This window comes from Ischnura elegans, chromosome 1, assembly GCF_921293095.1.
Source record: "Ischnura elegans chromosome 1, ioIscEleg1.1, whole genome shotgun sequence".
Taxonomy (NCBI): domain Eukaryota; kingdom Metazoa; phylum Arthropoda; class Insecta; order Odonata; family Coenagrionidae; genus Ischnura; species Ischnura elegans.
The window spans coordinates 18,279,047-18,295,268 of NC_060246.1; the positions used below are offsets into that span (position 1 = coordinate 18,279,047).

General features: G+C 37.1%; 1 protein-coding gene across 1 annotated transcript in view; it reads left to right on the forward strand.

The window, feature by feature from the left end:
- The first annotated feature begins 11,170 nt into the window (after positions 1-11,170).
- LOC124156453 (regulatory-associated protein of mTOR) overlaps positions 11,171-16,222 on the forward strand; it is a 65,733-nt gene continuing 60,681 nt past the window's right edge. The window contains exons 1-5 of the mRNA XM_046531015.1: positions 11,171-11,499; positions 11,679-11,781; positions 12,181-12,302; positions 14,719-14,838; positions 15,165-15,311. Of these exons, the coding sequence (XP_046386971.1) occupies positions 11,350-11,499; positions 11,679-11,781; positions 12,181-12,302; positions 14,719-14,838; positions 15,165-15,311 (642 nt within the window). The 5' untranslated portion in view covers positions 11,171-11,349. The remainder of the gene's footprint in view (positions 11,500-11,678; positions 11,782-12,180; positions 12,303-14,718; positions 14,839-15,164; positions 15,312-16,222) is intronic.

Sequence of the window (16,222 nt, forward strand, 5' to 3'; positions counted from 1 at the left end):
AGAGTGGGAAAAAAGAGTAGTATTCTCAAAACCAGAAGAATCAGATGAAGGAACAACTTACTCGGTCACATCATGAGGCATGATAGCCTGTTGAAGATGATCGTCCCGGTATAGGTTGTTATTAAGAAGGGCAAGGGATGGCTCCGAATGCGTTACATAGGACAGGTTGATGAGGATGTAAAAGAGAAGAAATATGTCGTTATGAAAAGACTAGCTGATGGTAGAGCGAAATGGAGAGCTGCGTCAAACCAACCTTACGGCCTGTTTACACGACGCACTTACACGTACTAGTTAATGTCTGTTTACATAAACGATATTTTGGACTGGAACGGATCATGCACGAATTCATGAACCAAATTAGAACAGGCTCAATTTTCTGTGCACGTATTCGCACAACATTTTCGTGCTAGTTCACGCGTTCATACATTTAGACATTAACTCGCACGGCTTAATGTACCGTGTAAACAGGCCTTAACGAATTATGTATTATTTAACACTTTCCCTGTTAATACAATAAATGAGCTTGTCTCGGGTTAGCTTAGTTAGTCAGAAAAAATAAGGCAGCCGACGTTTCGGGTTCCGTCTCGTCATCCGGTCTCATTGCTAAACGATGGGGGCAGGGGCCCAAGAGAATGGGTACGGAGTCGTCAGCAGACTTAGTTTTTCTGACCCGCGTGCAAATCTAAGAGAAGTCCATTTCATCTTACGAATGTTGACGTACGATGATGAAATGAAAGAAGACTGCTTCCGTCAGAGAGGGGAGGACAGGGGAGGGGACGTAATTATATAAAATTTATGAATTTAAGAAATATTATCACAGAGGTATGCATTTTTAAAATTATCTCTATCTAAAACTACTTCCGACAGGCACAAAACAATGATTCAATTCATAAATAACCATACTGCAAGCTTAAGCGTAATCCATTCATCGAGTAATTTCTGGAGAAATTGAAAAGATGGTAATGTTTTCGGTGGCTCTTCAATGAAAGTTTTCATGTCACCAGCTCAACGAAAAGTGCTTAAAAAATAGTCGATGAATATATAAAAGTCTATTTTTCCACGCAGATCAGTCCTCAGGTGCACTATCGCTTAGAGATATTGCATACATCCAAGGCACCGAGAAAAATAATGAACTGCCCCCCCAAAATAAAACCGCCCCTGCCATCAGATAGTTATTCTTTTTTAAAAAGCTCAAAGAAAATCAATTCATTCACTTTCCACCTCTAAAGCAGTTTCAGGTCTTGTTTTTTGCATCTCATCTCAAAGAATATTTTCCCTAAAAAGGCTTCCTTACACGAGGTTATAAAATGTAATCTCGGAAGACAAAATTGCGAAATACCTCACAAAAATCACGATAAAAGGGATCATTAGGAAATTCCTTCCTAATATCAAAGGTGAATCCGGATCGAAATTGCTTTCTTCTGATGCATTTTAAATATAAACGGCAGTTCATAATTTTAGAGAAATTTTTCAAGAGGAAAAACCCACTGAAAACCACTAGAATATTTCCAAAACACGGCAGTGAGGGAGAGAAAAATGTTCCGTTCACAATGGAATATTTTCCACTCTCTCGCTTCGAATTTTTACCGGAATGGCTTCTCAGACCACAGCGCGTACGGTCATTCCTTGCTATCAGTCAAGAGAAAAATGAGGAATTGTCAAGTGAGCCGCAACCCTCATGCTATCAAATGATATTTAAGAAAAACATGTTCCATTTTTCAATTATTTTTGGGTATGGACCTAGTACTTTCCTCCCTCATTAGGTAAGCCTTTCTGGGTGGGAGCGCTGATATTATACCTCGCTTACACTGGAAATACCTCAGACACCAGGGGGGGATCGCAGTGATCGTTTTTGAAGGGATGTTCATTAGGGTAGTCCTCATTTTTAAAGTTTTAGAAACTCTATCGGGACGTCCCCCAGTTTTGTTCCATTTGGTGAGAAAATGAATCATGAAAATTATTTTTTCGATCGGATTACGGGAAAAGTGCCGCATCGCACTTAAAGTTTTGAAATTTTGGTATTTTTCGGACATAACTGAAGATGATGCTACTCTCGGATTATTCTATCACTTTTTCATCTTCTACAATGACTCGCAAAACATTTTCAATGCATCACCTCAAATATCTTTCATTTCTGCCCAATGGTTCCCGGGATATCCATAGAGGTTTTGTACAGCCTTGAAAACTGGATTTTTTAATGAGGTATTAGTATTTAGCTTCCGTATTCAATGAAATAAAAAGATTGAAAGAAAGTATGCATATTTTAATTTGTAAAACGAACAGATATTTTTTTCTTTTTTCCTTTTAACAAGTCTTACAATACACTTAAAAATTTTAATAACAAATCAATTTCCACAATTATACAATATCGTAGGATAACATTTTTCCTATCACAATCAAGGAGATATCACTTTCGCTTGCAGGTTACCATTAAAAATTAATGTAGTGTCCATTTTACTGCAAAGGTTCTCAAAATTCTTTCAATAAAGTTGCTCTATGGCTGTTTGGAAATTTTCGCCTGTAGTCAGTCACAGCTTTCAGCAAAAATTGTTTCCGGATTTCATTTTTTGTTAGAATTTTATTAAACTCTACAATCAATTTACTCCTATTCCAGTAGTATCATTGGCTACTCACAAATGTTTAACTACCTTCATTCCTTACTTATATGCCTCGTCACTTTTCCAATCAACCGGATCCTTTGTTACAAAATGTCACCGAAATATTAAATCTTTTGAAAAGATTTTTTCGATTGTCTAGAAATAAAATCCTCGAATCCTTTGCCAATGAAGTGGACAATATCATTTGGAAAAACAGAAATTCGTTTCGGTAACTCGTCTGCATTATCCGTGATATCTGACTCTTAGACTTCTACCATTCGCTTCTTCGTCACCACTGGCACATTTTCATTGAAAAATCCAAGAGCTTCAGCTTCTGGGGAAAAGTACCATAAATGGTTCCGAAATTTGCTCAATGCCGTACCACTAACTCCACAATCGGACTTTCTGTATTCATAAGGATATTGGAAAAATAAGACATCTCGTCTAGGAGCCTCTTCTGCATTTGGCGCAGTAATCCAGGCCTCCGCGTAAAGACGCACAACAAATAGGCACACGTTACGAGTTACTCTCCTCTAATGCCGATTAAGGGAACTCTTACGATTAGCGGAAAAGAAATATTTTCAGGCAGTACTAAGCTTTGGACATCCATCTAACATGGTGCAAAGCCCCGGAAGCGCGAATCCCTCGCGGAGGAACACCGCCCAAAAATATTATACAGTTAATTTGAGGAGTTCTCTGTAGTTCTCTCTCAGGTGATTTTCGTCTAATTGCTTCAAGGCAAATTTCATAATATCTACGACTGCATCCTGTAGATCTTTTCGAGAACTGCCTAATTAAGAATTGTCCTGCATGCCTAATTTGTAGTTTTCCATATTAATCACAGGAATTGCAATGGTCCAATTGGCACATGGATCACAGGGGGAATTATCTCTCAAGTGACACTGAATGGAAAAAATTCCACGAATATGTTAATGTACACAGGTGGATGGTCATAGGTTAATATCACAACAAAATTTATTTTATGGGGTTGGAAAAGAGAAAGAAAATTCATTTACGGGAATTCATTATCTTATGCCCGAATCGTCAACCCCCGGACCCATGAAGTGCCATTAACTATTGTGCCATGTGCCCTCGCAAATTCTTCCTTTTCCTTTCTGCACCCCTACCCTCATTAGCCCCTCGGTTCCTCACCTACTTCTCCCTCTGCTGGTCGAAGATCCATCAAAACTGGGAATTCCACCCAACTTAAGGCCGCTCCTATCTATTAACTCCCAACTAACGCCTCCTATTCCCGATACAAATAAATAAAATCTCCTAAGTTGAAACCTAGAACTTGTACAATTACAAAGAAATACATGCCAGAAGAAGTACCTTCACTTACCATTCAGGAGGTTAGTTCTCAGAAATAATTCACTGAATTTAGAAGGAAGCACTTACAATTAGATATAAGATTAGATTTGAAGAATAAACAACTACTACTAAGCCCGTTTTGGTAATAAACAGTGATTAATATAGCATTCAAGGTTATATTGCCGAAATTTAAAGTTTACCTATAGAGTTTATTTATGCTTTATGAGTGAAAATGAACAACAAATATTGAGAGTATGCAACCCGCGTGCCACCCAAATTGCCTGACTGGGGTGGCGCGCGCTCACTCTCGGTGCAATATCCCGGGAACCCAAGGACTGATATGAAAGATATTTGAGGTTATACACTGAAAATGTCTAACGAGTCGTTGTAGAAGACAAAAAGTGATAGAATAATCCGAAAGTGACATCATCTTCACTTATGTCCGAAAAACACCCAAAAATACCTAAATTTCAAAACTTTAAGTGCAATGCGGCACGTTTTCCCGGTATCCGATCGGTTTATTTCCTCACCATATCGAACAAAACTGGGGGCTTCCCAAAATAAATTCGAAAACTTTAAGAATAAGGACCACCCTAATGTTCATTACTTTCCGCAGCGCCTTGGTGGTATGCAATACACATCAACGACAATGTGTCTTGAGGTATGGTGTGCGAGGACTGGTGGCTTACACGATGTTATAAAACGTTGTCATGGAAGACAAGATAACGAAATGTCTCACCAAATTCTTGATAAAATGGATCATTAGGAAATCATTCCAAAAAAATTAAATTGTCGAACACATCCATAATAAAATTAATCTTTTCTGTAATAATTTCAGAATTTCGCACTTTCACTTAGAGCTTATTTTTAATATTTTTCTCTGCTTATGATACATTTCTTTGTTTTTGTGATGGATTTAATGGCTTTTAGACTTTTTTTCGAAGTTAAGAACATAAAAAAATGAGTGTCGTCGATATATACCTCGAGCGGGTAATCGACATGGTAAAATCGAAAATTTTAAATCAAATTAATGGGTAAATAATGAAATTTGAGATTGAAACTGTATTTTTCGTCAGAAGCCATCTAAAATGATACCTCTTTTATCACTGCAGGTGCAATATTAACGGAGCATTTACGGAATGACAGAAAAAGACCTATCTGTAATATTATAGATGATTAAAATGGAAAAGAGCTTTCATCACGACGAGGGGCATTTTAGAGGTCATAGGACCAATTTTTACATAATGATGGAGATCGGGCAAAACATTTAATGCAAGTATGATCAATTGCCGAATCGTATCGCATAAATTTTCACGCAGACCTTGCGCCCGTTATCAATGTAAAGCAGCGATAAAGAATTTCCAACGACAAGGAGAAAAAAAATGCAGGACTGAAAGAGTAAATGTAGCTCTACATCAATAATAGCTTCATTTAAGCACGCACTTCATATTTTCACGCATAAAATGTTGTCTCCATACTGGTATCCCTTTTATTTGAATCGTGTAGCCTTCTTTTATGGCATGCATAAGGAGCTCGAATAAAAATTACAAAGGCAACTAAATTTATTTGTAATATTTGACTTTAATTTAATAATGGACGCTCGTGTATCACAGAACGAAACTATCCTCGTTTGGCTAAACTTGGTAACAGAAAAAAATATTTCCTATGAACTCATCTTTTCAGGCACGTAGCCAGGGAGGGCTGCCATCCCCCTCCCCCTTATTTTTTTTATCCCGACTGCCTATCAATACATCCCCTGATTAGGTTATTAGTCTATGGGCGCCTATCAATATAGTTTTCAATAAATACATTTCATAATGTCTACCACCGAATCACTTTGAATCAACAAATCCGTAATGCAATCTCCTTTGCAATAGAACTATTATAAATACGCGATACGCGTGATAAATACGCGTAAAGTTTCAGTGCATAAAAAACATGAAAATTTTTTGGACTGATATCTTAGATCCATTTTTTTTTTCAAAATTAGATAATATTAATCACTGCCGCCTTAGCCCTAAATATAAAAATCATTTTAAAAAATCACGCATATTTCATCGGATAAGATAACTGCAGTCATTTCAGTATTTAGAAAAACCATGAATTTTAATTTCAGGACTTTTTAAACGCAACTTATAGCTTTTTTGATAAAATGTTTGCCTTTCCGTTGCGTGCGATTTAAAAAAAATACTGGGTTACGCAACCCGCATACCACAAAAGTGCATCCCGAAATGAAAGTTTTCCAACATAAGTAATGTTCTGTCTTTCACAAGATCTTCCACTCCAGGCTGCTCTCAAGAGAAACGCCGTTGGAATGTATTAGTGATCTAAAGGAACATTCCAGTGCATAACAGTTTTCTTTTAAGAATAAGAATTTTACAATGCATCAAGTTAATTTGTTATTTTTTGTTCTAATAAGTACAAAATAGGCGTAGAGGGTACCTTAAATTTAAAATCCTTAATGCATCATCAAAAAAAATCATCCCACAGCTTATTATTAATACGAGATTCAGCTTTTTTATCAGCATGTATTAATACCATTAAAAGCTATAGTATAATGCATCACATATTATAAGTTATAATAAATGGGTAGAGTATTTAATCCTATGTGTACCTCATCTGTATAGATCTTATCTGTATGGACGTTGCAGGTCTGAACAGGGCCCCCTAATATTTCTTTACCTTCACCTCCCTCATCATACCACTCCCCCCCTCCTTCCACTCTCTTAAGCCTGCTTCCTTCTCACGCAGTTAAATTTCTCAGTATCAGCTCATTAATAAATAGATGGCTAAAATGCTGCAACCAAGGTCAAAGCTAATGGCCTGTTTACACGGTGCATTAACACGTACGGGTTAATGTATAAATGTATGAACGCGAGAATGAACGCCAAAATGCACCGTGTAACCACCCAACTTGTGCGAATGGATGCACAGAAAATATAACCTGTTCTAATTTGGTTCATGCATTCGTACATGTTCCATTCCGGTCTACAAAAATCATTCACGCAAACGTACATTAACTCGTACGTGTTAATGTATCATGTAAACAGGCCTTAAAAGAAAAATTATCAAAATTGGATTACACAAGAATGTACTCCTTAACTTTTTATTGAGGTCAAGTACTTTGTTCAGGGAGCTTGGTGATACAAATTATGTTATACAGTGTATAATATTACTTAACTATGGAAATAGCACTATGTACAATGTACATGTATGTAACATAATTGCTTAACGGAATGAAAATATAATGTTATTTTACGCAACAATAGCCAATCCAGCAGTTTCCACTGACCATGAGCACATTCAGCTGCTCCGAGCGATCTCCTATGAGTAAGGTAGTGGGGTGACATGATGGCGACTGATAAACTAAGCAACATGATGTCACAGTACTGATTGCTCACCAGTTTAGCGAGCAAGGAAATCTTCACTCACTTCTGATCACCACAGCACAGAAGGGAAGAAAACAAGTGATAGTAGCTGTGCACTGCTGTATTAGGTGCACTCTCACCGAGTGATCATGATGAGAGGTCATGATCATGCAGTGAACAAGCAAAATGTGGCTAATCCACCCCCGTGTTACATTAAATATCAAGTTTCGCGATGACAAAATCACGAAAACTGTTGAGAAAATATTTTAAATGAAATAAAACCTGTATCATTAATTTTGTTGTAATTTTTTTGAGTCAGTATGTAAAATATAGTACTATACACACAATAGCTGTAAATGTACCTTGTGCTCCATTTTCAATAACACCCAATGCCACGAAACCCAAAATAATAAATTCTCTTTCATTAATCCTTATATATTTATGACAAGCAGATGTAAACACTCAGACACAATGTAAAAAAATTTTCATTTAACATAAATGGGTTTAGTAGCTGAAAATCACCAGTGACGTAAGAAAATAAATTACAGCAAAAAAGCAGACTAATAGAGCAGTGAGAAAGCATTGCAAAAATAAAACTTGAGTAACTGCAGCATCACAGATTTACAGTATATTATTGCCGATGCTTGGTATTGCTCATGAAATCAAAACGTTAAAACTCAAGGCAGACATCACATCATTTTATGATGCACAGTGAGTCAATACCACACTCTAATCTGTCATGATTTCATTCCAACCCTTGATTATTCAACTCCATATAAAGCAAACCCTGCAAGTAAATCAGTCCAAACTATTGTCAAAGTTTACAGGCTGACATGTTCCCTACCGCCAGTGGCGTAGCAAGGGGGGGGTTTTGGGGGATAAAACCCCCCCCAGAGCTCAGAGAAATTTTTAAGTTTAATCCATTTTACTTAATTGGATTAATATTACTTATAGAATAATATAAAAACCTAATAAAATATCCATCTGAAAGCCATAAAACTCATCATTTTGAACCATTTATCATAACACGTTGCGTTCGGATGGCGAGAATTCTCGTCATTTTTTTCCCAAACATTCCGGACGGATGACGAAGATTCTCGTCATTTAGGCGCGTCAACCTAAACAATTTTAAAGCGTACAATACGTATTCGTTAGTATGTTTTCAGTCGTTGTTCGACATTCATAATGAATTGATGCATCATAACGTTTGATTGGGTAAAGTTAAATTCTAAACATTACCTTTTTAGCCATGTTTAAACCAAAGGCATTACGCCCTAATAGGCACATATTTCCAATCTCAACACCTCCAACCAGAATCGGCATTCCTAGGAATTTAAATACCCCGGTATACAACGTGAAAAAAAAAATTCTGGGGGAGGGCCCTCGCCCCTCCCGCTTCCCCTGGAGGGTATTCCATACAGTGGCGGATACAGATGGGGGGTGCGGGGGGCGGGGGGCGATAAAAGTAAAGGCAACTCAATATATCTTTTGCACCCCCTATATATATATATATCTATATCAGTTGAGTGTTTTCTGTATCCTCCACTGATTCCATACCCCCAAACTCCCCAGTATTAGGTGCGCCTAAAACCCCCCCTAGACTTAATTCCTAGCTGTGCCCCTGCCTACCACAGGTTTTTAGATAAATTCACCCATTGCACCAAATGCCTTTCTTTTTCCTTTCGCTTTGATACTTGTATCCTTTCCATTTGAGTTTTGGTGTCCATTCAGCTATGTGCACTATGTCAGCCATGTCATATATATATGGCACCGAAGTAACTGTGACCAACCATGGGAGGCCAAAAAAGTGACTCATTCTTCAGTCATTGTGACAAAAGCGGCAGTGAAAGTATTAATGCAATCTTTTGGTTGTCACATCCCACTTCATTCAACCACTCCAAATAAATACCATATCCTTAAATCATAAGGGTGCCAAAGAATTGTTGTAAACATATTTATTCATTCTAAGCGTGCTCAATTAGAGGTAAATTGGTTCCAAGAGAGTAAGTGATGAGGTTAACACTATCTACCCTAATTATACCCCTGTCATTTCCCTCTTGGATATGAATTGACCTCACCTGGCAATGTTTCTACTATAGCCCTCTCACACCTTCTCATGTCCCCTCACTCCTCATTTGATGTTCGATGTTGTAATTCATTAATGCAAGAGTCTCGCTCGCATCTGAATCTTTTGCTGGGGAGCCGTACAAGATTTTCCCTCTCCTCCTTTATTTCTGTTTTGTCATGATACATTATTCATTGTACGGTATCCTTCCATGCCACCCAGAAACTTCTACAATTATCAGGGGCGGATCCAGGATTTCTTTCTGGGGGGGGCACAAGCAAGGCCGTATCCAGGATTTTGTTCTGGGGGAGAGGGGTAACAAGGATACCTCGTAATACAAAACGAACACAATGATAATGGGACCGTATTAAAAATGTTACATATTTTTTAAGGAACTGGGGGTGGGGGGGCACGTGCCCCCGGGCCCCCCCCCCCCCCCTTAGATCTGCCTATGGCAATTATCCACTGATCCATGATAATAACCTAAACTAAGCGCCTGTCACCATGAATCCATTCCTTCAGGCAAAATTATACCACCAACATAAAGAAACTCTTTCTCCCATGCACCAATGGGTAAAATCTTAGTGAGAATCCATACTCTCAGGTGTGATTTCCATACTGATCCCTCTGATCTGCCATCAATGCATTTATTCAACATTTATCAACGTCTCCTCAAGTTTCATCTACTTCCTTTTTCATGTGGTCAATCGCTGCTAAAAGAACGCATGCGATTGGGGATCATATTGCCGTAACGGGGGTCTCGCTCCGGGAAATCTTCTAAATTTTACATGAAAAAGAGCAAATTTTTTTACCTATTTTAAGCATTTTAGAAGACTCATAAGATCAACATTAGAACCGCAAAAACTCAACTCTCAATAGCTCAACACCATGGGAAACTCGACCAGCCTGACACAGTTTTTTGGCTTTAAAAAAATAAAACATGAACAAGCATGGTACTTTCGCGAAATGCTAATTTAATTTGCAGCAATAATTAAGATTATAGGCTATATTGCACAGCAGTGAATATGTAGCTCTTAAAATATTGGAATTATATTTTAATAAATCCTAAACTATCATTCAAAGAATAAATTATGTACTATATCCAAATTATTTAATTTTCTTTAATAATTTGGACTCCGCCACCCCCCAAACGAATTTTTGCGGCGGCTCGAGTCACCCTCAGGCCCCTTGGAGTCGGCGCCAGTGCTGTGAGTAACAAGGGGCAAGTTATATTGCCATATAATGAGAAAATATGGTCTGATGAAAAACTCCTGCCCTATCCATGGAAGAAATATGGAGGACAAGCTTGAAATTTTATGAGGCGGTGAGCGACCAAGTATTGGCTTATTTAAAAAACGGCGAAGTTTTCTTTGAAAGGTAATTTGATGACTTTTACCACTTTTAATAAAAATCTATGGAATGACCCATGAATACATTGCTTAAATTCATAAGCCTTAGTGGATAGAAAATGCATGAGCCTCGAAATAGCGAACCACCACGAAAGTAACACCAACTAAACACTGTTATTTCAATTCCAAATCTTAAGACACAAAAAATATTAAGTTTAAAAAAAATCATTTTTATCTTTACTAACGTATGGCGTGTCACTAATGATATTAAACACTGACGTACACAGGCGCGACATGGAATAAAAAGAAAACTTTGAACAAAAATCATTACTAAATATCAATAATCATTCCATCAAGTGTCGATCAATGGCATTAATGTTGTATGTAATATTGAACTTACTTATGGTCAAACATTTCGCGTACCTTCAGCTTCAATTTGATTTTGAACGAAATACTAATGTAATTCCCTCTACAGGGAAGCTCCAGCACTAGTGACAGATGAAAGCAAAGCATCAGCTGTGATGAAATTAACGTGGGTGAAGGATTGGTTTCATTTATGTTTAGTTTTTATTTGTAGGTTTATTGTTTTTAATGCGGCAGTGATAACGTAAAGCTTGTCTTAATGTAAATGTGAGGAAAGCAGTGTTTTAGCTGTAAATATGGCTGCTAAAGCAGAAAACCATGCGGGTGAGGCAGAGAGTGCAGAATGTATTGACTGGAAACTTCCTCTGTCTTTCATGAAAAAACGGCATTTAGAAAATATTGAAGGTGCCAGTGCCATCACCCAAACATGGAGAATGAAAGAGCGGGTAACTATGTTAATGCCAATGTTTTCATTTGGTATTTACTTGTGTTTACTACAATGTTTGAGATTGTTTACAAACTTTGCCCTTTCATGACATTAAATATTTGATTACATGACTTTATTGTCAATACCTGGTGTGTGATGAGCAAAAAAATCATCTGATTAATTTTGTCTAATTTTCAGATGAAAACTGTCAGTGTTGCTTTAGTTCTATGCCTGAATGTTGGCGTAGACCCACCAGACATAGTAAAGACGCAACCCTGCGCCCGGTTGGAGTGTTGGATCGGTTAGTTTACATATTAATTTGCAATTATATATTCGTGGCACAAATTAGTGGTAATATAAGAAACACATCATCTCAGTTCAATGAATGGAATTTATGCCTCCCTTTTGAGAGTTAACTCTTAAAAGTTAAAGAAAATGCAGATTAGTGTTGACAAACATTGTTTCTGAGTGAGAAGGTCGATCACAATTAAAATATTGTGTGATTACTCCGAATTTTTTTATATTTAAAAAAAATTATTGAGTAATCTTTTTTTCCTGCATTTTATTTGTAATATATTGTAATTTAAATCGTATTATTGTACGTGTAATAATATTGTATGATAGAGAAGAGTTAGTATGTAGCAAAAATTATTTTGACTCGTTCTAATTATTTTTTTAACCTAATTGTATATTCCTGCAGATCCCCTTTCCATGAGTCCACAGAAAGCCTTGGAAACAATCAGCTCTAATCTGCAAAAGCAGTATGAAAGATGGCAGCCTCGGGCCCGATACAAGCAGAGTCTTGATCCAACGGTTGAGGAGGTTTGTGAGCATAGAAAACATTTCATTAGCCTCATTCCATAAGGTTGTCCAAAAAAATTCACTCAGTATAATTACAATCCAATTTTTTTTGTGACTCTGCGATTCCATCTATAACTTTCCACTCAACTGATTGCATGTAGCTTAGCAGTGATACCATATTCATGAAGAACGATAAACAAGGCAATAAAATTCTCTAAATCTCAAATGTTATGTTATATTCATCAAGGTCCCCATCATTTATAATTACAAAATAAAAAATGGCAGTAAACCCAACAGAAGACAAAGTAATACTTGATCGATTCACAGAATTTTGTGTACCCTTTGCTTAGATAAACTTGGAAATCCTCTGAACCTCTTTTTCCATTATACACCATTATTAGCTGTTGGTGTGTAATTGCAGAGGCAGGTGGTGCAGATGATCAGTTTTGTCCTGCCCCCTCCTATCATCCCTCTCCTCTGACCCCTTGCATCCCCACAGTGAAGAATAGTTCATAATTTGTAGAAATGAAGTCATTATTATGAAAGAGTGAACATGTTAAACAAAAAAAAAAAGGAGTTCCCAATTTGCATCCATACATCCAATCCTGCTGTTACATTTTCTTTTTAAATTTCATAAATTACATACTTGGTTTTGTTGGAAGGAGCACTCATGATACCAGACTGATCCACAGAAAACCTTTTGTGTTACCAAAAGTCAAGTGTAACGAGCCAGCTTGTAGTCAAAATTATTAAATTGTCTCTGCCACAGAACTTTAAGGGGGGTAGTGATGTCAGATGCACAGCACACAGATCACTCAGTGCACCCTTGCACAAAACCACATTTTCATCCAGATGAGGAGAATCACAGCAAATTCTTGCTATCTGTGAACTAGCCAACACTAGTCACAAGGAGCAAGGTATTACCCTTCATGAAGGGGGAATTCTTGAGACTAGTTCTAAATTCTAATACATTTATGATGGATAGGTATGAAAAAATCTCTGTGGTTGTATTCAGAAGGGAAAAATAGTGTTTTATTTCACATACTGAATGTCCTGCTGCTCTTATAAGCACCACCACTGAGTTATAGGTTGCTAGTTGCTGGGCACTTGAATTCTCTTAGGTTGTGGAGGAACACATTGGGGAAATATCTCCTCATGGAAGTTTAAGATGGATTTTGAGAGATGAACAGTTCTCTGTCTGAGTGAGCGCAAAAAAAATGAGAACTTAACGAGAATGAGTGCTATCATGGCTGTAATCGTTGAAGCATGTTAAGGGACTCAAATCTCTCGGAACTTTCATTTGTGTTTCCTGAATTTCACTTTTCTGGAAAACTTTCACCAAATGTCAGTTTATGTGCTGGTACCCGACTTCTGCCTGCTAGCTAATCATAAGAGGCATCACCTGATTCTATATTCTTTGTCATTTCCCTCACTAGAGTTGGGAATACAATTTTATATTGCCAAATTTCACAATTTATGATAAAAAATAAATAATGGCATCGTCAGGTTATTTTTCTGCTCTCGATAAATTAACCAAGATCCCTTCAAAAGTAGTGAAATTTCATGTTCTGGTAAGACAGCCTATCACCATGTGGATGAATGCTGTACACTAGTGGGCGTTACTGCTCCCCTCATTACCTTCATTCCACTGTTAGGTGAATATCTTTCATCACTAATTGTACAATATCACTACAAAGGTGGAAATCAATGGAAATTTTGGCAGAGCAGACATGAGCCAGCTATTGGCAGTGTTTTCTCTCCTATTGCCCGCAATATTGGCCAAGCATCTAATGAATCCATTCTTTCTGCATTTAATGTAGAATTTTTTAGGGCGTTGGTTTAAAGCTGATCTACAGGACCCTGCCATATGTGTCATCTAAATGTTTGTTTTTTAAGTTTATTCTTACATTTTGTTATCATTCATTACTCACCCTGGTACTGGTATTTTGATTTGTTCTACATTTTTGGCAAAAACAAGGGGCCTATTGTTACTACGTCATGTAAAATTACAAAGTTCTATTTTGAGTAAAGTATTAAATCCACATTTGTGCATTGGTTATTCCACCCAAATTCAACCAGATGATTGCCTCTTGGATATATGTTTTTTTGACAAAATTTGGCATGTATTCTTCATTTGATTAGAAAACAGAAACCCCAGAATTTTTCTTATACAAGTACTGGTTCACATGGTATTGCATTGTTGTAAAACTGAAATTTTGCAAAGGCCTCTTCACATTAAAGGTTGTACCTCTGGATATTAGGAAGATAAAAAAGGCCTGCGGTCGCTCATTTTAATGGTGTTGAATTGTGAAAGATAATTAGTGGATTATTTAATGAAATTTTAACCGGCTGCATGTGTTTTATAATTGTTTGCCCAACAGTTGAGCATGAGTTGTTGTATTGCTCTTTCTTTGGCCTCATTTGAGCTTCATTCCAGGTGAAGAAGCTGTGCACATCGCTAAGGAGGAATTCCAAAGAGGAGCGAGTTTTATTTCATTACAATGGCCATGGAGTGCCAAGGCCAACCACAAACGGAGAAGTGTGGGTCTTCAACCGGGTAAGAATAAAAGAAATAAAGTATTTAAGTGTGTACATTGTCCATTCTGTCTCTGAACCATCTCAAAGAATGTTGGAACAGCAGAAGCTCTCTCAATTCTCACATTTGGAATTCATAAAATATTAGAGGCATTCAATGTGCTTACTTAGTGCTACGGGTGGCTTGTGGTTTAATGGGCTTAATGTTTTAGTGCCAGTCAAATGCCTTATTACTAATGTATTTTTGGTGAATGATGGCTTCACCATGTTGCGATTCAATGGCTTCCCTCTTTTTAAAAGTCATAATGGAGTCAATGTTTAAGACTATTCATTATTGTTTATTTTCAGACTTATACCCAGTACATCCCTTTGTCAGTGTATGACTTGCAAACATGGATGGGGTCCCCGTCAATATATGTCTACGATTGTTCCAATGCTGGAATCATTGTGGAATCTTTTAAGCAGTTTGCCGATCAGCATGAAAAGGAGTATGAAGTAAGAAAATGGTTTCCTTTATTTTCTTAATACGTAGTCTCTGCCCCATGCTATCTAAATCAGTTTTTTTTTTAATTTTGGTGTTGTGATTTGTTTTTTGGTGATTCAAGGCAGTGTCCATCATCATCTCTTTTCCTTCTACTCCTTAGAAGGGATAAATACAATAGAACCTCTCTTTTAGGAAATTCATGGGACCAAAAAGTTACAAATTCGTAATTTTGAAATCCAGTGTTGATTAACTAAAATTAATTCACAAAATTTTCTGTGGTGTTGTTGCTTGTAAATTAAGTCTCATTGAATCCAACCAACTTCATCAACATTGATCGCATATTTCTTGTTAACTTGTAAAAAATATATATGTATAATAATCAGTCCCCTCATTTTGTAAATCTTCAGTCAACCTTACATGAAAGATAACTGCTCTAACGTCAATTGTTACAAATTATAATTACTTCATGTGAGAACAATGAAATGAGTGTCCCTGTACTGCTCTGTGATCTCCAACTTCAGTCCTGCCCTCCCCTCTGGATGATGGGAAACAATTTTTGGCAGCCTCCCGTTGCCGTTGTCACTGCCTCTTCTCATTTTTCAACATCATTAAAACAGCTCGGATAACCCAACGATGAACTAATTGCTCCTCGAAATGCTTTTCGTCCAATATTGTGTGAATTTATGTCGCAGGTAACCTCTGTATGCCAAAGTTGGCTAGCCATCACAACCCTGTGGATGAAAAATATCAGCCATACTATAATTTGAATCTTTTACAATATTAATGAGTCCATGTACATGGACTCATTAATATTGTTCTCATGTTGGTGTACATAAAAAAATTAGAAATAGATATACATAAAAAATGCAGTTAATCGAAGAAAAAATTATTCCGAGGTAGAAACTTGTTCTGAGAATTAGAA